The sequence below is a fragment of the Hemicordylus capensis genome, chromosome 1 (genome assembly GCF_027244095.1).
Source record: "Hemicordylus capensis ecotype Gifberg chromosome 1, rHemCap1.1.pri, whole genome shotgun sequence".
Lineage (NCBI taxonomy): Eukaryota > Metazoa > Chordata > Lepidosauria > Squamata > Cordylidae > Hemicordylus > Hemicordylus capensis.
In genome coordinates, this window is record NC_069657.1 from 25,976,219 (window position 1) to 25,999,543 (window position 23,325).

Below are 23,325 nucleotides of genomic sequence, written 5' to 3' on the forward strand. Positions count from 1 at the left end.
CCCCAATTCAGCACGAATCGATTCACGCACAAATCAAATTGCACATCTCTAGTTGCTGGTGTCACCCTTGTGTTTCTGTGTAGTTCAGAGGTGCAGCAAAAGGAAAGTCTGAGGAACAACTCTTCAATTTTTTGGTAGGGGAAGAAAATATGTTTTGGGTCAGCAGGAAGATATGGGTTAGTAGGTTTGGAGGGGTAAAGGGGAGTGCAGTAAAATGCAGGGTGATGGGACTCCTCAATTGTTTAGGGGAGGATCTGCACCCTTGAACTGTATACTACCTGGGACAGGAACCATCATCTTGTGTCTTTACTATGTAAACTTTTTGAGAAGAAGGAGAAAGAGACTAGGAAGTTCAAAATAACTAAGAGATATATACATTTTTGAGGGTGAATAATATAAGCCAGTCTGAAGGGAATACTCAAAGCAGACTTCCATATATGCCAACTTTCCTATTCGTGTTCTATCATGTAAACACTGAACCCAAATCACATTCAAACTTCAGTTTATCCAAAAGGTGAAAAATTTGAAATTTCTTTTATATTTCCTCTGATCCTACCAGATAAAATATTCTTGTCTGTATAGATGATTAGATTAAAATAGCCTCTTACAGCAAGCAGTCTGAATAATTAAAAATGACTTACCACTGCACAAAGACATCAAAATAGAGTTCCTGGTTTTTAAGCATTTTCCACATGATTGGCAAGTGACCAAATAAAAAACTGCAAAGTAAAAAAAAAAGAAAAGCAACCTTTATGAAACCCTTTGGGTTATGAAGTAGACTTTGTAGGAGTACAATGTAGAGAATATCAAAGAAAGTAGGGATTTATCTTTAAGACAACACAGTAGAAAAGTTCATGGGGAAAGCCATTACTCATAGCTGGAAACATAGGGCATGATCCAGTCCCAGGGCACATGGCAGTGAAGGAATGCATGCATGCAGTATTGAATGACAAGGAACCTCAGAAAAGAGGATGCTTTCCCAGGAAAAGGAGGCAAACAACCTGCTACAAAAAATACCATGCATACAGGATAAGGGAAACAATAGCCCTTTTCAGACATATCGTACAAGTACACAGATGTCTGTACATTCGTACATGTGTCTGTGTGAATGACTGTACCTGCTTTCCTTTTCAAAGTGAATCTGGGTATAAGCCCCTCAAATATATGGTACAGATAGGAAGTACACTGCTGTACTTGTGTTCAACATAACGTGTGAATAATCGGTCCCCTGCTAACTAAGAAAAGAGGCAGCTTTAAAAGTGGTGATTCTCTGTATAGAGCAGGCGAGAGCAACTGGCCGTATCCATCCCTAGCACAGCATCCCTCCAGTGGCTGTTGCTGGTGTCTATTTTAGTTTCTTTTTTAGTTTGTAAGCCCTTTGGGGGCAGGGAGCCATTTCATTTATTTATATTTATGTAACTGCTTTGGGGACTTTTGTTGAAAAGCGGTATATAAATATTTGTCGTATTCGTAATAATTGTTCCTGTGTACAAAGCTTCTCTGCGTAAACCACCCTGAGCCATTTTTGGAAGGGTGGTATAGAAATTAAATGAATACATAAATAAAATAAATAAAATACTGTGTACACTGTACACTCATGGTATAAGTGTTGAACTTAGTGTCTGAATAGGACTAATGATTTGTGTTCCCAGAGGCCACAAAAGCATCAAATTGCATGAGAATCAGAGGGAAAGTGGAGCAGACAGATCTTTTTCTCACAGCTAGTGAACATGGGCTGTTTATGCACGTGCTACAGCATGCATTGTGTTTCACATACATTATCTTACCTCAGTAATCCTTATGACAGACATGTAAGGTAGGCCATCAACCTCATATTGCTAATATGAAGCTGAGCCTCAGAGAACAATGGATGGCTTTCACTCACCTACTGTGTGTGTGGCTGAGGGACTTCTGAGCTCATAGCTCACATTCTTAACCACTATGTATACCTGCTAGAGAGAAAGAATGTTGGTCCTACCATTGGGCAAGGTCAGGAGACACACCTCAGCTGCCATCAAATAGCAGCAAACCACCAGCGATTACATTTTTACCACCACGGAGTCACCTCAATGTCTTGGGGTCACCTCAACGTCTCAATAAAGTTCTTGAACTATCCACGAAATGTCCAGTGTGAGACCCAGACCCACAACTCTTTAGCTCCCACCCACTCTCTAAGTGTCACCAACCTCTGGATCGGTCAAGTGTGCCTTTGTCACCTGTCAAGATGACCAATGGCAGCTGGGTAGCTTTAGCAGTAGGCAGAACACCAGCAAGGGAAGATCAGACCAGTCTCAGCTGGATGTATTGGCCTGTTTAAAACTCAGCTCTTCTCTCTGGCGTGGGCTATCCTTTCAAAGATGTGGGATTTCTGGAATTGGAATATTTTCTAGAACATTTTCCCATGCAATTTTTTCCTTATTTGCATAAAAATTACATGGGGAAATTCTCAGAAATTTTTACTATGCAATTTTTTCTGATTGTGATCTGATTTGCCATGTTATTTAACCTATATATTTACCAAAAAGCAAACCACGTTACTCCCTTGTTTACAAATTAATAACACATAAATGGCCTCTCTACACACTTTGTAGTGATAATTACATGAAAAACATTATTTACAGCATTGAAGTTTCCAGGCTTGCCTAATATTGCTAATTGCTCATTGTTACCAAGATCTTTTATGAAACAATGCCTGTTTTGAAATGGGAAAATTGCCTAAAAAAAAAAAAAAAGGTTCAGGAAACCATTGTCTTCCTCTGCTCTATTTCTCCTTCCGCTCCAACTGTCACCAACTGACTTTCCACTCCTGCTCTTTCCCAATATTTATGCCCCTCCCTTCACTTGCTCTGCATTCTAATAATGTTATAGGGATGGTGGCAACAGAAGTATGACCATTCTTTTGTGTTTTGCCCAGTACTACGACCAGGCCCAGACACAAAGCAGCAGTGCACATGAGAATCCTAGAGCACATTTAATAGGGATGTGCATGAATCAAGATTCAGCAGGTCCAATGCACAAATTGAGAATCGAGATTCAGCAGGTCCGATGCACAAATCGAGAATCACTGCACAGATTCAGCACCCTTAAAAGATTCAGCCTTACCTGCTCCTCTGCCACTCCACGCAGTTTCCTGCTGTGGCAGTGCTCCCCTCAGCAGGCCTGGTGCTATGGTGGTGCAGTGACCATGCTGACCACCCCCGGAATCGCCTCCGTAAATGAATCCCTGACACTTGGATTGACCCCATGACCCCAGAAATCAGCCAGGAAAACAGCCATAAATGTAAAAAAATGGTGCCAACCGCAAATACTCAAGTCACGGTTGGTGAAGGGGGTGACAATTTGCCAGTTGTGGATACTCAAATCTGCGATTGGCAAACCCACGGTTGACAAGGGACAACTGTGTATTTCCACCCTCACCGCCCCCCTTGGAGTGTCACTTCTGGAGTGGGAATGCCTTCACTGCCAAACTAGGGAGCACACCACCCCTGGCAGGTAGGTAGGGCATCCATCAGAACACGGGCTTCCTATGCCCTCGCGATTCCACTTCCTGGAAAGCCATGGCTGCCACCCCCTGACTGCTTGATGGACCAATAGACTGCAGCTTCCTGTGTCCCTAGTCTATTTGTATCATTCACATGGGTCACAGGGTTTTGTTTTTTATTTTAATGGAACTGGGAACATCTCCCATCAGAAGCAAAATCCCTCTCTTACACCCGGAGTGGGCTGATTTCAATCTTTTATGAAACACCTTCAAAAAAAAATTAAAAAAATTGACGGTCCACTAATTGTTTTTCAAATGTAAAATTCAAGAGTACATACTCAAAATTGCTTAGGACTTAATGGTGACCCTCCAGTTTGGGTTGGACTACAATTCCCATCACTGGCCAGTATCACAATGCCCAGTATCCAGGGATGCTGGGAATTATAGTCCCATCTGCAAGAATAATTAATCTGTGTTAAATGATCCTGATTACACATTCCTTCTGAGGAACACACAGGTGTTTCGACTCCTGGTGACCCTGCTGTTGTCTTTGGTAGATTGAAGACAATTGTCTTTGGTAGACTGAAGACATAATCCCCAACCCTGCTGTGGTTGGGGATTATGGGAACTGTAGTCCAAGCACAGCTGGAGGACCGGAGTTGTTCAGCCCTGGCCAAGGGGCACTTTTAAAAGTGATGTCTCTCTCTTTTATTTAGCAGGGCAGGGAATTCAGCCCCCGCCTCCATTCCTTAGGGATGGGGCTGCCTCACTGATAGAGTCCACAGTTTGTATGCAGATGGTCCCAGGTTCAAGCCCTGGCAGCATCTCCAGGTAGAGCTGAGAAAGACTCCTGCCTGAAACTTTGGAGAGCCGCTGCCAGTCAGTGTGGAGAATACTAAGCTAGTGGGACCAGTGGTCTGACTCAGTGTAACGCCACTGGTTGTGTTTCTGTCCCAGCATAGTGTCCTTCCCATGTCTGTATGTTGCTGGTGTCTCCCTTGTGTTTCTTTACATAGATTGTGAGTCCTTTGGGGACAGGGGGCCATTTTCTCATTCCTTCTGCTCTGTAAACCACTGTGAGAACTTTTTTGGGGGGTGGGGGGTGTTGAAGAACAATATAGAAATATATTTTCCTAACCATAACATAATGTTCTTTTTCTGCCCTGAATGTTTGCCCATTTTTACTCCCTGATATTGATGGCAGTTGATTCCGCTTTCTAACTCATTTTGATCATTTTACATGGTTTGTCTGCCACCTAATGGCGCAGTGGGGAAGTAACTTGCCTAGGGAACAAGAGGCTGCCGGTTTGAATCCCCGCTGATATGTTTCCCAAAACCTATATCAGGCAGCAGTGATATAGGAAGATGCTGAAAGGCATCATCTCATACTGCGTGGGAGAAGGCAATGGGAAACCCCTCCTGTAGTCTACCAAAGAAAACCATAGGGCTCTGTGGGCACCAGGAGTTGACACCAACTCTACGGCACAACTTTACTTTATGTGGAAAGTACTTCTATGTCAAAAATCATGTCAAACCTTTATAATCACACATGAGGACCATTTCCTGGTATTATACATGTGTGCAATTATCACATGCTGTTATCCATGCATAGATATGCTTTTGGCATAAGAAACTCAAGTGATCCACACTGATAATATGAATATGATGGCTATTTATCTACCACTATTCAACGGAAGTTCCCAAAGCACAAAGATGCAAATAAAATGGCTCCCTTCCCCCAAAACGCTCATAATCTAAAAAAGAAACCTAAGATGGAGGGATGCTGTGCTGGGGATGAATAGGGTCAGTTGCTCCCCCCTGCTGAATGAAGAGAATCACCCCTTGTTAAAGGTGCCACTTTGCTCAGTTAATAGGGGAAGAAGGGGTAATCTGAACGAGCAGTGTGCAGAAGGGAGCACACAGTCCTCCCAGAGGACTAGCTTCTGGTGACCTCCTAGCATCTTTTGGTTGCTGAGATTCTAGGCAACCTGCCTAGAGAGCAGGAGGCTGTTGGTTCAAATCCTAGCTGGTGCTTCCCAGAATATGGGAAAAACCTATATCCGGCAGCAGTGATACAGGAAGGTGCTGAAAGGCATCATCTCATACTCCGCAGGAGAAGCCAATGCTAAATCCGTCCTGTATTCTACCAAAGACAACAGCAGGGCTCTGTGGTCGTCAGGAGTCGAAACGGACTGGACAGCACAACCTTTCCTTGCCTATTTCACAATAACCTTGCACTGCAGCTGCCCAGCGGAGTCATGTGCAAACATTCTGTAAAAATAGACTTTCTGTTTGGGATCTTTAACTTTAGACTTTGCAGCTGAAAACCCGAGTCTGTTTTTTTTAGTCGACACTATATACAGGGGCGTAGCAAGGTGGGAGTGGGCCCAGAGACAAGATTTTAAAATGCCCCCCCCCCACTGAAACTCAGCTCATGAAGTAAAGAAATCTTAAATGAGGCTGAATAGTGGTAACAAAAAGCATATATATATATATATATATATATATATATATATGTATGTATATGTATATATATATATATATATATATACACACACACACACACACACCTATGTGCCACAATAGAACATCATCCTAAATTATATTTTAAAAGGTTTTGTAAGTTGTGGATGATGCAAGTTCCTGAGGATGAATACAACTGAAGGAAGCCCGGGTGTGTGCGGCTGGGGGAGTCAGTCATGTGACTTGCCTCTGGGGCCCCCCAAGGCAGGGGGGCCCCAGACAACTGTCTCCCCTTGCCCTATTATAGTTACACCCTTGACTACATATGCTTTCTCTTAGCATCAGCCTAAGGACTCTCCCGACAGATTTAGTCACCGCGGTTTACTCATATATATTTTAAAAGCCCAACCCCTGAAACACAGCAGATATTTATTGGTTCCCAACTTGACACTCAGCCGGTATTGCCCACTTCGGGCCACCAGGTAGCACCGGCAAGCCTCGGGCGATGGGACAGAGCGAAACGCGTGTGCCGGGCCGTCTCCTCCCATGGGGCTTCGCAGCCCTGCCGAGCTCTTACCTCGGTCTCGGGGCGCCGGGGATGTGATCATATCTCATGTGGACTGCTTTGATGTAGCAGAAGAAAAAGACCAACACCGCGAGGAAGGCCACGAACAGGTGGCGCAGCAAGGCGCAGATCAGCTCCCACGTTAACATGACGCCGGGCCAGGACTCAGGTCAGGAGCCACTTCAGGTGGACCCTGCGATGCCCAAACCGCTTTCCTCGGCCGCGATGCGCTCTCTTCCTTCCCTGTAGTAGGATCGGAGCAGAGCTCCTGATAATGACTTTTCTTTGGGCAAGAAAGCCCTTTTAGGCTGGGAGGCTGGACGGAGTGGGCGGGGCCTTGGCTGCGTCTCGTGAGTGCGCGCAGTTTGCGCACTGGCCGGCTGAGCGAGCTCTCTCCAAGGTCCGTTGCCGCGCGGTTTGAGCGCAAGAATGTAAATTGCACGAGTTGTCTCTCAGCCGGACTCCCGCCCCCCCTTCCAGTAAAAAGGGCTTTTCTTGCCCAAGCAATTTCTAAAGCAAGGAGCAAAAACCCCAAATTAGGTGGGGACAGCTTCCTACCCAGAAAGCCTTGCATTCGTAATTATTATTCCCATTAAAACAACAAATATCTATATACCGCTTTTCAAAAAAAAAAAAAGTTTCCAAAGCGGTTTACACAGAGAAATAAGAAAGAAGAAGATGTCTCCCTGTCCCCAGAGGACTCACAGTCTAAAAAGAAATATAAGATAGACACCAACAACAGCCACTGGAGGGATGCTGTGCTGGGGATGGAGCCCCATTCAGCCATGAGACGTGCTGGGTGACTCTGGCCCAGTCACTTCTCTCTCAGCCTAACCTACTTCAACTTCACAGGGTTGTTGTGACCAGAAACTTAAGTATCTATAGTACACCTCTCTGGGCTCCTTGGACGAAGAGCGGAGCGGGATAGACATATATTTTAAAAATTTACTCTCCCCTTGCTAAATAAAGAGAATCGCCACTTTAAAAATGTGCCTCTTCTTTGCCCAGTTGGGGGGGGGGTGTCGGTGTGGGGAACTGACCCCACATCAAGTTGAGGTGCAGTTGACAAACTGGGCGAAGAAAAGGGAAATTCATCTCATTTTTGATGCAACGGCTGATCATCTGATTCTGCGGGGTTTTTCCAATTGATTTAGGTTCGGCGCGTTGGATTTCGGCCAGGAGCGCACTGTCTCTTTAAGCGCAGGTTCGACCTTTGTCCGACACAGCAGGCTCCTCCCAGAGTTTTCCTTGCTTGAGGCAAAGCTTTAACTAGCAATTTCACTTCCACCGCTCCGACTTTTCCTAGGCAAGAGCGGAAAGGAGTCAGCGGGCAGAGAGCGGCAGAACCTGGCATCGCGACCGCTCCCAGCCGGAGAGGCGCTCTCGGCTGGGCGCAATGGAAGCGCTGGAGGCGATCTGGATCCTGCTGCTCCTCTTGCTCGCGGGGGCGCTCTTGGCTTTCGGCCTGTACTGCTGCTACCTAACATACATCCACGTGAAATATGATTACATCCCCGGCGCCCCGAGGGCCAGGTAAGGGGCTGGCAGGGCTGACAAGCCCCGATGGGGGGGAGATGGCACTGCATAGACAATGTATCACAAACTTCCACTCTCAGTCCCGCCCCCCGGAAGCTGCTGGGCAGAAAGAATTGGTCGATAGTTTTTAGTAGTAGAGAGCTGATTGTCCAGGGATCGCTTCCAGTAGATCATAGAGATCTATGTGCTTGGCTGAGCTGCCAGTGGGATTATGACTGAACACCTTGAAGTCAGAATCCCCCTAAAAGTCCAAGTTTCCTAAGCATCTAAGGTCTTTAGACTGGCGATAGAGTTCATACTGTGCATAAAGAAATAGTCTCAGCTGATTTCTCTCGGCGGTCAGAGGTGCACTTAGGTAATTTTGGAGCCTACCCCCTGCCCCCATCCTGCAAGTTAAGCCTCATCCCCCTGCACAACACACATAGTAAACCACCCAGAGAGGTAAGTTTTGGGCAGTATTAAAATATGTTAAATAAAATAAAAATTAATAGTGTGAAACACACAGTATATTTAACATGTGGGTTCTTAAGGGCAAAAAGCAACTGAATTCACAAGAATGTAAGGATATAAAACAGCTATATATTTATGCAAATATATAAAGAGGAGAGGGGCAAGAGGAGCTCCTACAAGAGGAGAGCTGGTCTTGTGGTAGCAAGCATGACTTGTCCCCTTAGCTAAGCAGGGTCCGACCTGGTTGCATCTGAATGGGAGACTTGATGTGTGAGCACTGCAAGATCTTCCCCTCAGGGGATGAAGCCGCTCTGGGAAGAGCAAAAGGTTTCAAGTTCCCTCCCTGGCATCTCTAAGATAGGGCTGAGAGAGATTCCTGCCTGCAACCTTGGAGGAACTGCTGCCAGTCTGTGAAGACAATACTGAGCTAGATAGACCAATGGTCTGACTCAGTATATGGCAGTTTCCTATGTTCCTATGTTCAAATATGCATTAGCAGAAACATTTCAACACACAACATATTCCCAACCCACATATTTCTTTCTCCACTCCCCCTTCTGTTGCTAAAGCAGAGGTCATGCTCGGTGTAGGTAGCAGTCGCTCCTGGCTGCCTGGTGCAGTGTGGGCCAGCAGTGTGGCGACCACACCTCAGACTAAAGAGAATTGGGGGGGGGGAGGAGGTGTGGAGGCCCTGGACTTCAGCCTGGAAGTCCAGGAGTAAGAGCGTGTTTGTAGAGCCTCAGCTGGCCGGGCTAATAAAGACTTTATGCTGAGTGCTGATCACATGGTTGCCCAGCTTCACAGTTGGAAGATTACTGTGCAGATAAAGAAATAAGGAAAGTGAGTCAAGTGCATTGTATTTTTAAAGGGTTTTTCTGGGTAAATTTCGTAGTAAGCCAACCTCTCTCTGTTCCATGTAGAATGTAAGTAAAACAAGCAAAAAGCAAAATAATGCAGTAATTTATTTATTTATTTATTAAGTTGTGGGTTCTTACAGTTTTCTGAGGTCTTGTAAGGGGTATGCTACTCATCAGCATTTGGGTCTTGCTGATTCGCATGGGGTTCCATATGAATCAAACCATATTGTGAAACTCATGTCATAAGAACAGCCCTGCTGGATGAGGCCCAAGGCCCATCTAGTCCAGCATCCTGTTTTGCACAGTGGCCCACCAGATGCCACTGGGAGCCACAGGCAGGAGTTGAGGGCATGCCCTCTCTCCTGCTGTTACTCCCCTGCAACTGCTACTCAGAGGCATCCTGCCTTTGAGGCTGGAGGTAGCCGATAGCCCTCTGAATAGTAGCCATGATGTCCTTGCTTCATGTGCACCATATTTATTTATTTATTTAATTTTATTTACTATTAGATTTTTATATCGCCTTTCATTAAAACCGTCTCAAGACAGTTTACAAAATCTTTAAAAGGATATAAAACTGTAAAACAGTTACACAATAAAAATACTAAATTGAAATACAAAAATACAAATCTAATTGTGCTAGCAAGCTTGAATTGTCCCCTTTGCTAAGCAGGGTCTGCCCTGGTTGCATATGAATGGGAGACTACATGTGTGAGCACTGTAAGATATTCCCCTTAGAGGATGGAGCCGCTCTGGGAAGAGCAGAAGGTTCCAAGTTCCCACCCTGGCATCTCCAAGACAGGGCTGAGAGAGATTCCTGCCTGCAACCTTGGAGAAGCCGCTGCCAGTCTGTGAAGACAACACTGAGCTAGATGGACCAATGGTCTGAATCAGTATATGGCAGCTTCCTATGTTCCTATATGATGCTCGCTGTAACTTGTTGCTTGCTACTTCCTCCTGGGGCTGCATGTTCTTTCCAGAGGTTCCCTTCCAAGCAGTTTTGCGTGCATGTAGCTCCTCTTCTATGGGGCTGTGACACACCCTCTGTTTCCTTTTGCAGGTGATGCATTTTAATGTGATATAGATGTCTGGAATCGCATAGGAACACCTTCTTGCTTTGGCCTCCCCTGTATTGTCATTTGATTCCTACCGACAGAGTGTATGATGTAACTTGCAGTGTTTTATAGAGCTCTATTTTGTTTTGTTTTAATTTTGCAGCTTTTTCTTTGGTCACCTACCAATTATCTGGAAAATGATGAAAAACCAGGAACTGCTGCTTGATCTTTTCCTGCAGTGGTAAGTTATTTTTAAATTTTCAGACACCTTGAAGTGGGAAAAAAGGTAGTGAACTACCACGCTAGTATAGACCAACATTCATTATCAAAAAACAACAACAAAAAATTCTGGCTAGATACATCGGAGGAAGTATAGAATAAATGTCAAAGTTTAACTTTTTGGAGATACAGACATTTTGAGTGTGATCTGTTAATGTAATGATTGAAGAATGGGAAACTGATTGGAAGGTTTGTGCACATTTGCTCTAAGTTTTTGCATTGGACTTCTGTAGATTTTCAAGCTACCCCAGGGGTTCTCAAACTTGGGTCCCCAGACGTTGATGGACTACAGCTCCTCTGTCCATTGTGGCTGGGGACAATGGGAGTTGTAGTCTAACAACATTGCGGACTCCAGTTTGAGAACCCTTGGGGTATCTCAGTATGCAGGTCTTTGTTATCTGTCTTGAGGTTCCTAGTAAAGGACAGGCGGTAGGGTATAATCTGTAAATGAATTACTTTCTGTTAGCAGTGTGTTCTGCTGCTTGACTGTTCCAAGGGTAGAGTAGCAAAGGTCTATTTCAGTCCAATGACCTACTACTTTAAATTAGAATAATGTTCTCTGGAATATTTTCTGTACATTCTAACTATCCTACATATATACCTAGAACAATTCCCAATTTTGGTATCCTTGTTCCTATTTTATCTTTTGGTGGGATTTTGAAGATGTTTTTTTATTTAATGTTTTTTGACATTTTGTATTTTACAAACATCTTTCCCAGTCCCCCCGCCCCCCGCTCCACCCTGCCCTCAAACCCAAGCATCCCTTCCTCATTCAGCACTGGTTGAGGGGAGATGAGAAAAGAAAGGAGAGATGGAAAGGGAAAGAGGGAGAAGGGGAAGGAGGGAAGAGGAGGAAGGATACTCACTGTTGCACCAGTAGGTGTGAGTAGATCAGAGGGGTCTTTATTCTAAAAATAGTTCAAGGAAGTTGTCCCAGATTTCTGACCATTTATCCAATTTATTTACTTTTAAGAGGGCCTATTTTTCATGTGCCGCTACCTCAAGCATGTCATGCACCCAGTCCTCACCCCTAGGAGGATTGGAAGATTTCCATTGCCTCAGTATTAATCTCTTGGCTACCAGTAAGATCCTCCATAGCCATTGTTTAGAATTGGATTTTAGTCCCCAGTCGGATGGGATATACCCCAACACTACATGCAAATCCTTCAGTGCAAGCGATGAATCCATCACTAGATTATTTCATTAAAATGTTGTTCATGTGCGCTCACACATGTACTACTATTCCCATTCTCAATGGTTCAAGACCATTTTATGAGTCTCTGGAAATTTAATCTCTATATGGATATAGATATAATTTGACACTAGTGCACAAGCATGTTTATGCATTATGCATAAACTCAGACATTCCTCAGACATTATTAGCAGAGACATTGTTCTTGTGTACAGAGTCTCAAAATGAGTCCAGAAGTCCTGCCCACCCGTTAGTCCCAGAGTTTGACTGCCAAGGGACATGCTGTAACTGGGATGGCTGCCAGTCACAGAAACAGCGGTCATCAGGGTTACAGTGTATGCCTTGTAACCGTGAGCAGAGTGCTACTGAAATTGATTGGTGGGTATATGGGACTTCCGGACTTGCTTTGAGACGCTGCATGTGAGAGCAGCATCTCTTCAAATAATGTCTGAAGATGCAAGATGGCTATATTGCATAACCCTTCCTCTTATCCATTGCCTGCATTACCACCCATCCAGGTAGAAAATATTGCTGAATGTTTTGGAGTCTATCAGATCTGTTGTGATGAAACATTCTTATGGGGTTTTTTTGGTCCCAAAGGGAACTATTATCTCTCTATATAATTCTCCTGGGTGTGCCTTGGAATGTGCGTCCCAGCACCCAGCTGATTGGCTGGGCGGCAGACAGGCCTGATTGGCTGAGGCGCACCCAGGAGGATTGGTTGCCGCGGCGGTGGCGGGCCTGGCCGCGGAGGCCAGAGGTGGAGGCGGGCCCGGCCCGAACATGGAGGCAAGGCCCAGGAGGGGGGAAAGAAAGCGGGGGGGGGGCAGAAGTGGAGGTGGGGAGGAGAGGCGGCTGGGTCTGGAAGTGGAGACTGGGGCAGAAGTTGGTGGTGGGGGGGAGAAGAGGTAACCACCAGCCCCAAAGAGCGCACAGATGCTCTGTGCAGGGTCAGCTAGTTATTATTATTGTTGTAGTGGAAAAGAACCTTGAACACCACCACTGCTGTCACCGGTGGCTCACCCTGGCTCCCAAGTCAGGGAGCTTCAGGGAGGTCCAGGAGCCTGCTGGGAATGAGGGTGCACACACATGGCCTCATTCCCAGCAAGCTCCTGGGCCCGATGGAAGCAGGATTGATCTGAGAGCCCTGGCAAGCAAGCGGGTGGGCGGCAGGAGCAGTGGCGAGGCGGCACGGGGAGTGAGATATGCAAGCCTACTGCCACAAGGGGAAGGCTGCATTATTATAGTGGAGAAGAACCTTGAACCATGAACTCAGAAATTAAAAAAATTCTTATTACAGTCTTTATTGAATATGACTGCAGGGTTTATTCGCCCCTGTTCTTTCTTTGTTTCCTTACAGATGTTTGGGGTTTTTTGGTTTTATGTTAAAAATACTTTTTCAATCAATTTTTTCTTCCCAGGGCTGAGGAATATGGACCAATTGTACGTTTTAATGCCTTTCACAGAGTCTCATTATTGGTATTAAGTCCTGAAGGAGTAAAGGTATGTTATTAAAAAAAATGCTCCCTCTGAGGATGAAGATTGCTATATTAGGAAAAGAAGAGCCCCTCTGCATCCTTTAGCAGCAAAGTGAGACCTAATGAACAGTTTCCTTACAGTTTTGCAGAATGGCATACCAAATGCTGGCTTAACCTTTTCTCTCTATGCTTCAGGAAGATTGTCTACTTTTCTAAAAACTGTTTGTATGTGCAACATGATGGTTCATATGTTTCTCTTGGTTTATCCCTTACCCATTTTTAAAGGAAATTTTTATTTTAAAATTTAAAACTGCTTTGGGGAATGGAAGATTTTTGATGATGTCATATGGAAGAGCCAATCAACTCTGTGGATACCAGGCTTCTGCTTCAAACTTAAAAAAAACAAAACACCTTATTTTTGCACAATTTAAACAGAATTTTAGAAATGATTAAAAAGATATTAATCAATTATTCATGGCTAGCTTCTTCAATTGTTTGTTGGCTTATATTTCCATGAGGATTATTTGTCTTTCAATATGTGATTTAAAAAACAAAACAATAATAAAGAAATGTGTGCCTGAGGATTGGGAGGACCTTCAGGAGTGGATTTTCAGGGGTTAGAGGTTAGAGGAGAGGAGCAGAAAGAAGCAGGGATCACACAAAAATTAACCTTCCCCTTGCACAAACAAGACATCTTCAGTTCGTAGAAGTACTATGTGGGATCCAACCAAACAAATCATAATCTATTTTCACTACCCTTTCCAATTTTCATAATACAGTAGCAGCTAGTATACACACTATCAGTATATTCCATCTTTTCTTACACCATTTTCCAATATTGGCACTTTAAAAAACAACAACATTATCATTATATTCTATCTTTTCTTGTACCATTTCCCAGTATTGGCTTTTTGTGCCAACTCCATTGTTTTTGGAGTTTTTCCAAAACTCCATTTCTCCATTTTCCAGCTAGCAACCCCTTTCTCCATTTCTCCGTTTTCCAGTTAGCAACCCCTGGTAGCTGAGCAAAGAGGAACTTTTAAAAGTGGCGATTCTCTTATATTTAGCAGGGGGAGAGCAATTTGCCCTAACCGACCCCAGCACAGTATCCCTCCAGTGGCCATTTCTGGTTTCAACCTTATGTTTCTTTTAGATTGTGAGCCCTTTGGGAACAGGGGACCATCTTATTGATGTATTGTTTCTCTTTCTATGTAAACTGCTTTGAGAACTTTGGTTGAAGAGCGGTATATAAAATTCGTCGGTGGCGTTTTTGCAAGAAATATTGTTGGTTCTGCTAATAAATTAGCAGCCATTCCCCTGCCCCTTTACACCATTTCTTAAAATATTAAACTATGCTGTTTAGCTTGTGGGGTAAATTTAAAACATGTCTGGTAATTTATTTAATAAAGCCTGTCTTGAGTACCAAACGTGCTCCCAGCTTAACAAATATGATGCTTTTCTGAATCAGTGTTTTGTTGCTCATTTTGACCCACTTGCCACCGCCGCCCCCCACCCAGCACCAGAAAATGTACTGTGCAAAGATCTTTGAAGCAGAGACCGATTGTAAAAACTCCCTATACAGTACCAACCCCCAAGCTGATTTCTATGGGTACCAGCAGCTGGTCAAGACAGAAGGATGGAACCCAGCACTCATTCTAGAGGGTTTTCATACAGATTTTTAAATCTATCCAGAATGATAGTCTAGGTGATTGTGGTTGATATTTTTTGTGATAACTTGGAATGTATTTGAACATGGACTGACCAAAATAATTTAATTTCAGGAGTACCTGATGTCACCACATTACCCAAAGGACCGAATAGTATATGAACGTGTTTCTTATATGTTTGGTGTACGGTAGGTTAATATAAAGCTAAGCTGTTCATGAAGAGTTCGATAAAAAGATTCTGCAAAGATTCACCAAAGCTGTCAGTTTTCAGAAAGAGTTTGTATTTCTCAAGAGTGCTAAACAGATACTTCAGATTCGGTAAAATTCCTATGTTGAAAATATTTTTATGTGGAAAATACTGTGCAAACCAGGTGTGAAACACTAGACTAGCCCTCAGTCTAAATACCCGCTACCACCAGTTTAGGATTTTTAGCTTTTTTGACTGGTTCCACTCGGAGTCATTGAAACCTCTGTCTCTCAAAAATAATAAAAACTCGGCCGTGTGGTAAATCAAAAGGGCAAGTAGGTGTAGGGTGGGAACAAAACAACAGACAGAGGCATGGTAGAATGATGAAAACCAAGAAAATATTTATTGTAATAAAATCTTCAAAAAAAAACCCCAAAACAGTACAGGAACAAACAGGGAAAAATTCAGTTGTGAGAGTACAATTTAAAATTATAGGACAAACAAGCTTGCTAGCCTTCTAATCTAAGGCCTAGCGGGTTCCAGTAGGCTCAACTCTTTAGTCACTGCTAATTCCCCAGCAGCTTCAGCCTGCCCTACTCAGCTAGTCTTCCAGCCTCTCAGCTCACACAACAGTCTGCTCCTTCCTCTTTTCCAACTCTCTCTTTTTATTCACTTCTTCCCCACCTCCTCGCAAAGGTGTACACAGAACAATCGGGGTTATTCCTATCTCAGGCAACCAGAACCTTCCGTCTCTGCCTGGAGACAATCAACCAGATCACTTCAATACATTCCCTCCAAAACCCAGCAGCAAAATTGTGCCCTGCTGAGGAAAGGGCCATCTAATGGTGCAGCAGGGAAATAACTTGCCTAGTAAGCAAGAGGTTACTGGTTCGAATCCCCGCTGGTATGTTTCCCAGACTATGGGAAACACCTGTATCAGGCAGCAGTGATATAGGAAGATGCTGAAAGGCATCATCTCATATTGCGTGGGAGATGGCAATGGTAAACCCCTCCTGTATTCTACCAAAGAAAACCACAGGGCTCTGTGGTTGCCAGGCATCGGCACCAACCTGACTTCATAACTTTACTTTAACTGAGCAAAGTGGCATCTTTTTGAAATAGTGCTTCTCTTTGTTTAGTAGGAGGAGAGCAACTGGCCCTATCCATCCCTCCAGTGGCTATAGCTGGTGTCTATCTTATGTTTCTTTTTTAGATTGTGAGCCCTCTGGGGACAGGGAGCCATTTTATTTATTTATATCTATGTAAACTGCTTTGGGAACTTTTGTTGAAAAGTAGTATATAAATATTTATTGTGTATAAATATTCATTGTATCTGTATTAGTAAAACAACTTTTTACCTCAGATTGGCTGTCAATCAAAGGCTGCAACTTTTTACCCCCTGCTAGGGATGTGTTCTCATCCTGCTAGCGATGGCTGGTTCGACGGAGGGTGTGGGGGGATGTTACCTTTAAGGAGCAGGGAGCGTGCTCTCCCCCACCGACCCACCCACCCGCCCCCACCGCTGCAGCCGCCGCCGCATTTCCCCCACTGGCACTATCTTAAAAAACAGTCCCGCGGGGTGGCAGCATACCTGCTTGCTGCCCCAGTGCACGTCGGACCAGAAGCGTCTGGTGCACGTGCACAAGCCAAACAAACCAATTTAAATAAAATAATGTACAAAGCACTTATTTATCGATCATATTTATATACCACCTGATATGGGTATCACTCAGTGGCGTACACAATTTAAAACACGAGAAATATAAAACAGGGTAACAAAACATAACGGGAGGGAGTCATTCCTTCACATCTACTTTTCAGTAAAAGTTCTCAAGTGGTTTCATAGCAAAGGGTCTGAGAAATTTGTTCCATATCTCAAAAGGCCTCACAACCTAAAACAAAAGAGGCACCAGCAAGAGCCACTGGACAGTTGCTCTGCTGGACTGAATAGGGAGAGGTGCTCTCCGGCTATGGAGTATAAGAGAACCACCACTTTTGAAAACTATCTGTTTGCATAATTATCAATGTAGCTCAAAGGTTGGGAGCACAAAAATTAATTCTTCCTCTTTCCACCAGCTTAGCGAATACTTACCTTGCAGTTAATGAGCCAGACTAGATTTTGGTGGAAGACTCTGCTCTAAACCCTTGCTCTCCTCCTCTGCTTTTCCTCAGTAGGTTTCTCAGAAGCTTATTTTCTGCAGCTGGGGAAAGTTGAGCATTGGTTATGCATTCTCGTCTGCTTCCTGGCCAAAGCTCAAAGAAGCTGCTGTTGAATCAGCACAGGCTGGCCTGGCTGCAAATGGACTGGTCAAATAGGAGCCTGGAGGCCAGGCTGACCCAGATCCAAAACAGGTGCCTGAGCCAGCCACTCTCTCCTCCCAAGCAGGCCCCTTCGCAAGAAGACCTTTAGGAGCCAGGTGAATGCTTTGCCTCCAGTGTTGGAGTTTGGCCCTGGCCCTGGGTCTCCTATGCTGCTGGGCATAGGAAGGTTGGAGTGGGCCCAGAGACAAGATTTTAAAATCCCCCCCCCACACACACACACTGAAAAAGCATAGTTTATATATACACACACACACACACACACACACACACACACACACACACACACCTCTGTGCCACAGCAGAACATCATCCTAAATTAAAGGTTTTGTAAATTGTGTACGATGCAAGTCATTTAATGGTACTAGAGAAAGACATGCTGTTCTGGTAGCGCCAGGTCTTAACACTCACATCAGTTTTGGAAGATGAATACAACTGAAGGAAGCCCGGGCGGGTGCGTGGCTGGGGGAGTTAGGCATGTGACTTGCCTCTGCCCCCCCCCAAGGCAGTGGACCCCCAGACAACTGTCTCCCCTTGCCCTATTATAGTTACGCCCCTGCTGCTGGGGTTTGGGAGACAATGGAGCAGGTTCTGGGAACAGGACAAGAGCCTCGCTGAAAGGCACCAGGCTCCAGGGCTTTTCCAAGGATGGCTGCAGCAGCACCAAGGTCTGGTTTTGTAATTTGCTGTGACCTCCGATTCAGGCAAACTGTGGTTAGCACTAATTAGAATTGTCTTCAGTCATTGGGTTGCAAAACTAATTAAAACTAAGGTTTCACATAGCTGGAAGTTAGCGCTAACTTTAATTTGCCCAGCTGGGACATCATTTCAAACTACGATCAGAAGAACCTGGGAAATGGAGAAGAGGGTCAGAGCATGAGAAGGGAAATTATAAATCCTTGGCATACTCCTGATCCTCCAGATGAGGGATTTTCAATGTTGGGTCCCCAGATGTTATTGGACTTCAGCTCCCATAATCCCCAAGCAAAGGCCACTGAGGCTGGGGATTATGGCAGTTGAAGTCCAATAACATCTGGGGACCCAACATTGCGAATCCCTGCGTCCAGATCATGGGGCTGTTCTCATGACTGTTTACTGGATAGGACAAGAGTCCTACCCAACTTTGGGAGCTGTGTGTGCTCCCGATTTCCAGACATATGTGAGCTGAACGCTAGGTCGGAGAAGGGGAAAGTGATTGTGCAGCAGGCGGGCACAGATTCTGGTGGTATTTCCTCCTCCCTTGGTAATATTGTGGGTAAATGTGCCTGGGTAAGAAGATGCCATTGGAGCCTGTGCCTGCTTCCCACATGATCACTTTCTCCTCCTCCGGCCTAGCTTTAACTCACATGCAACTGGAAATCGGGAGCACGTACACCTCCTCAAGCTGAGTAGGACACTTGTCCTACCCAGTTAACAGCTGTGAGAACAGCCCTCATGATTTGGTGGATCAGAAAATGACATCTCAATGGGGCCTATAATAATACAATTTTTTCTCCACCTTTTTCAGATTTTTAGGGAATGGCTTGGTCACTGATCGCGACTATGACCATTGGCACAAGCAGCGGAGAATTATGGATCCAGCTTTCAGTAGAACGTAAGGCAAAAATAGATATTTTGAACTAGGCTGGTTTTTAAAAAAGAGATTACGTGGTTTTCAATCCACATTTAACTTGCTCCTCAAGGGTGGCTTAAAATATGTTTTAATAAAGCAGTCAATACATAATGTATAGTGAAAAGATGGGGGAGTGTGTAACAAAAAATAGTTCAGAATAAAGAAACCACCATTTATATCTTTATTTTTTTGATTCGTGCACATCCCTAATCCCAATCTCAGTGGTGCCAGACTCATGGAGGCACTTTTCTATGTGACGTTTTGCTCTTAAAATTAAAGGGGGAGAAAGGCCGCTCCTGTTCAGAGCTCTCTCTGGGTGCTCCAGAGCTCCTAAGACTGAGCATATATCTTTTGTCCTAGCTGGGATAAATGCTGCTACAACCTTGCTTTGGAGCCTTGCATCCATCTTATTGCAGCTTAGACTTTTAACCTCTTGGCTAACTAGCATCTAGGCTAGGACATTAGTAGAAAGCTTCAGGCCTTTTGAACATCTTCTTTCCATTTTAATTGCCTGCAATCTGTTCCTTTTATTTTACTGCAATAAACTATTTAAAAACTTTTTTATTGTTAACTCTGGCCTGTGCTAAATTCATAGTACATTAAGCCCTACCTATGCCTGCTTGGGCCATTTTGCTACTGAAAGTCTCTGCAGTTTGGAAGTCTACCCTTAGACTCCAGGGAAATTGCCCACATTAACACATTTGAATCAGCTTGCATGTGAGTTGGGGGTTAAAGGCAGCCAGCCTGCCTTTAAACAGCTGGTGGTGCCAACGAAAACCCTTTTGGACGAATCTTTGAGTGTGAACTCTTGAAAACTAAGTCCTTGCATTCCCAGACCTCCTTCACTCCCCTGATTACACACACACACACACACACACACACACACACACACACACACACACACACGCGTTATCCAAAAAGATGGTGTACATGATTACACTGTCAAAAGTGAGTCCAGGAGTCTCACCCTGGCCTATCACTGACCACCCTCACTGTACCACTCACGGTCCAGGCTGAAGATCATGGAAGCACCTGGTATCAGTGTAACAGTGTTTCCCTCTTCAGAGGAATGCCACCCAAATGGCAAGTGGCATGGTGATTGGGGGTGGGGGGTGGGGGTGAATGACAGGCTGAGGCAGGACTTCTGTACCCATCAGCAGTAATAGGCAGTATAATCATGTGTACTGTCTTTTTAGAGAACATTCAAATAGGGATCCTGTGCTTGCATTGCTTATAAATCCCTGTTTTCATACATAAGACTGTTTCTTGTTAATTACAATACTCTGTCCTTGGTGACTTTTATTAATTATCCAGTTACCTGATTGGCTTGATGGGTACCTTTAATGACAAAGCAGAAGAGCTTATGAAGGAAATGGAGGAAAAAGCAGATGGAGAAACGGAAGTGGATGTGATGAACCTCCTGAGACGAGTGACGCTGGATATCATCGCAAAGGTACCCTCAGGCTACATTTCTCTACCTCTTCTGTACCAGTACCACCTTAAGTGGCACAGCGGGGAAATGCTTGACTAACAAACAGAAGGTTGCCGGTTTGAATCCCCGCTGGTACTATATCGGGCAGCAGTGATATAGGAAGATGCTGGAAGGCATCATCTCATAATGTGCGGGAGGAGGCAATGGTAAACCCCTCCTGTATTCTAGCAAAGACAACCTCAGGGCGCTGTGGGGGCCAGGAGTCGACACTGACTCAACGGCACACTTTACCTCACCTCTGTGATAGATGCATTCCTTCCTAAGGAACTGCCTTGAGAAGTTGATTGCACCATTAGTGGGTGAGTAAGTAATTGAGAGCCAGTGTGGTGTCGTGGTTAGTGTGTCAGGTGAGGACTTAGGAGACACAAATTCAAATCCCCACTCAGGCATGAAACTCTCAGTGTGACTTGGCCAATCACTTCCTTCAGTCTCACCTAACTTAGTGTTGTTATTGTTAGGATAAAACGTGGGAGGTGAGTGGGACCATGTATGCCCCCCTGAGTTCCTTGGAAGTGCAAGATAAAAATGTGATAAATAAAGTACAATGTATAAATAAATACATGGCAGACGTGTATTGACATGTATCCTGCAGATACCCTCATTAGGGATCCAGAATGGTTGGTGTTTCAGTTTTAATTGTTGTTTCAGTGGCAAAGCCAAGTTTGCCATGCAGAATGTGTGAAAAGGCACTGTGAAAATAGAACCACATACAACTGTCCAGGGTGTGGTGCTTTTAAAATTATTATTATTATTATTCTGCTCTTGGTGATAGCTCCTTATCAATTTCAAATGCATAATCCAGGGGCCGGCAGCCTTTTAGAAGTGGTGTGCCACGTCTTCATTTATTCACTCTAATTTAAGTGCCAGTAATACATTTTCAGCACCTTAAGTGGTGCAGCGGGGAAATGCTTGACTAACAAGCAGAAGGTTGCCAGTTCAAAACCCTGCTGATACTATATTGGGCAGCAGTGATATAGGAAGATGCTGAAAGGCATCATCTCACACTACACTGGAGGAGGCAATGGTAAACCTCTCCTGTATTCTACCAAAGAAAACCACAGGGCTCTGTGGGTGCCAGGAGTCGAAATCGACTTGACGCCACACCTTACCTTTACCTAATACATTTTAACGTAGAAGGTCTCTCACTACATATATAACTAAACTGTTGTTGTATGTAAATAATGTTTTTTTTTAATGCTTAATAAGCTTAATGAATAAAAATTAAATTCTTAGCAGTTTACTAGTTTCGTTGTTCTTGGACAAGCAGCATTTCTGAGAAACTCTAGTAATGTCCATCCCTGGATATAGATGTGGAGAAATTCCAGTGACACTTTCTGGACATGGGGTAAAAAAAAGATTTTCTAGCACAGAGGAACTGGCTCCTACTAAATGCAATGGTGCAGCCAGCCTCCTCTCAGGGGTCAGTGTGAGTGCCTCTCAAAATTATTTTGTGTGCCACTTTCTGTAGTGGAGTTTAGCAGAGTAGAAACTGAGGCTTGTTAAGCTTCTTGAACAAAGTTACTAACGTTTCTTACTTGACTACAGGAGAACCCCGTTATCTGCGGGGGTTCTGTTCCATGGGAGGGGGGGTTGGATAGTGAAACTACAGATAATGGGACATTAGGGCAATGGGGGGGGCATTTAGGTTCCTGAAGCAGCAGGGCAAAGGGTGAACATGGGATGGGAAATTGATTGAAATTGGGGGGAAGTGTCCTACCATGCTCTGTGTGTCCCCAGTTGTCAAGCAATGCGCCCAAAAAGTTTAAAAAAAAATCATGTGGGGTTTTTTTGGGGTGAAAAAACACCTTGTTTCTTCTTTTTATAAAAAATGAGCCACAAAATGGATCCTGTCCTCAAAATGGTGGGCGGAAATTATCTCTGAGGTTATTTCCACCCATCCCCGACCTGTGCATATTTGAGTCTTAATCCTTTAATTTCCTTTCCCCCCCACGTATACCGAGGTCAGGTATTACCCAACTACAGATATGTGAAACCACAGATGTTGAGTCTGCAATTAATGAGGTTCTTCTGTATTACCTATTGTAAACAGTCCTACTCTGAGTGAAAGACCATCCTAACAGAAAAATAAGTCTCAGGCTTCGAGTAAGAGAAATACAAACTGACCAGTCAGAGTACAGAACTGATGACTGATAAGAACATTCTAAACACTTCCACAAGCCTATACACAGATATGCATGCAATACATCAGTAGCAAGAACAAAAACAGTGTGTACACACACAGACACAGACACATATATCCTTTCGACATACATGCCAAAGGCTGCTGACCTCTGGCATCATCTCTCTCATTTTCCACTAGCAGAATCTGCAGCTTTTCACACCAGTGCAAAGTAAATACCACATGAAGCAATCTTATCAGAAAATGTCCATTAGTCTATCTAACAGTGACTGGGAGCAGTTCTCCAGCATTTCAGATGGATCTGTTTCCCAGTCATACCTGGAGATTCTAAGGAGTAGGACCTTCTGTATGTAGAATGCATGTTCTGCCACTGAACTGCTACCCTCTTTCAGCAAACAGTATTTGCAAGCTTTCCTCCAGAATACTGAGGGCTAGAAACTTTTACTTTTTCAAATTAAACACTTAAAAAAACCCAGATTGCCCATTAGATTCTGAGGCTTTTCACACAATCAGTGTGAAGAGCCATAAGGGGGTTTGTGGGGAGAGCGGGCTTAG

The 23,325-nt window shown here is 44.2% G+C and overlaps 2 protein-coding genes across 5 annotated transcripts in view; one reads left to right on the top strand and one right to left on the bottom strand.

Annotated features, from left to right (window-relative positions):
• The window catches only part of LOC128336801 (cholesterol 24-hydroxylase-like), a 39,375-nt gene extending 32,591 nt beyond the window's left edge, over nucleotides 1-6,784 (bottom strand). For all 3 annotated transcript variants that reach the window (XR_008312098.1, XM_053276983.1, XM_053276996.1), the window contains exons 1-2: nucleotides 6,522-6,784; nucleotides 642-719 (exon numbers count right to left, since the gene is read on the bottom strand). Coding sequence is in view for 2 of the 3 variants with exons in the window: in XM_053276983.1 (XP_053132958.1) it covers nucleotides 642-719; nucleotides 6,522-6,658 (215 nt within the window). In the remaining variant the exon portion in view is untranslated. The remainder of the gene's footprint in view (nucleotides 1-641; nucleotides 720-6,521) is intronic.
• A 985-nt stretch (nucleotides 6,785-7,769) lies between these two features.
• LOC128336795 (cholesterol 24-hydroxylase-like) overlaps nucleotides 7,770-23,325 on the top strand; it is a 40,200-nt gene continuing 24,644 nt past the window's right edge. The window contains exons 1-6 of one of the 2 annotated variants that reach the window (XM_053276964.1): nucleotides 7,770-8,042; nucleotides 10,568-10,645; nucleotides 13,297-13,378; nucleotides 15,135-15,208; nucleotides 19,034-19,120; nucleotides 20,453-20,591. In XM_053276964.1, the coding sequence (XP_053132939.1) occupies nucleotides 7,906-8,042; nucleotides 10,568-10,645; nucleotides 13,297-13,378; nucleotides 15,135-15,208; nucleotides 19,034-19,120; nucleotides 20,453-20,591 (597 nt within the window). In that variant the 5' untranslated portion in view covers nucleotides 7,770-7,905. Of the gene's footprint in view, nucleotides 8,043-10,567; nucleotides 10,646-12,591; nucleotides 12,665-13,296; nucleotides 13,379-15,134; nucleotides 15,209-19,033; nucleotides 19,121-20,452; nucleotides 20,592-23,325 lie in introns of those variants that run through there. The other variant, XM_053276972.1, reaches the window with a different exon arrangement.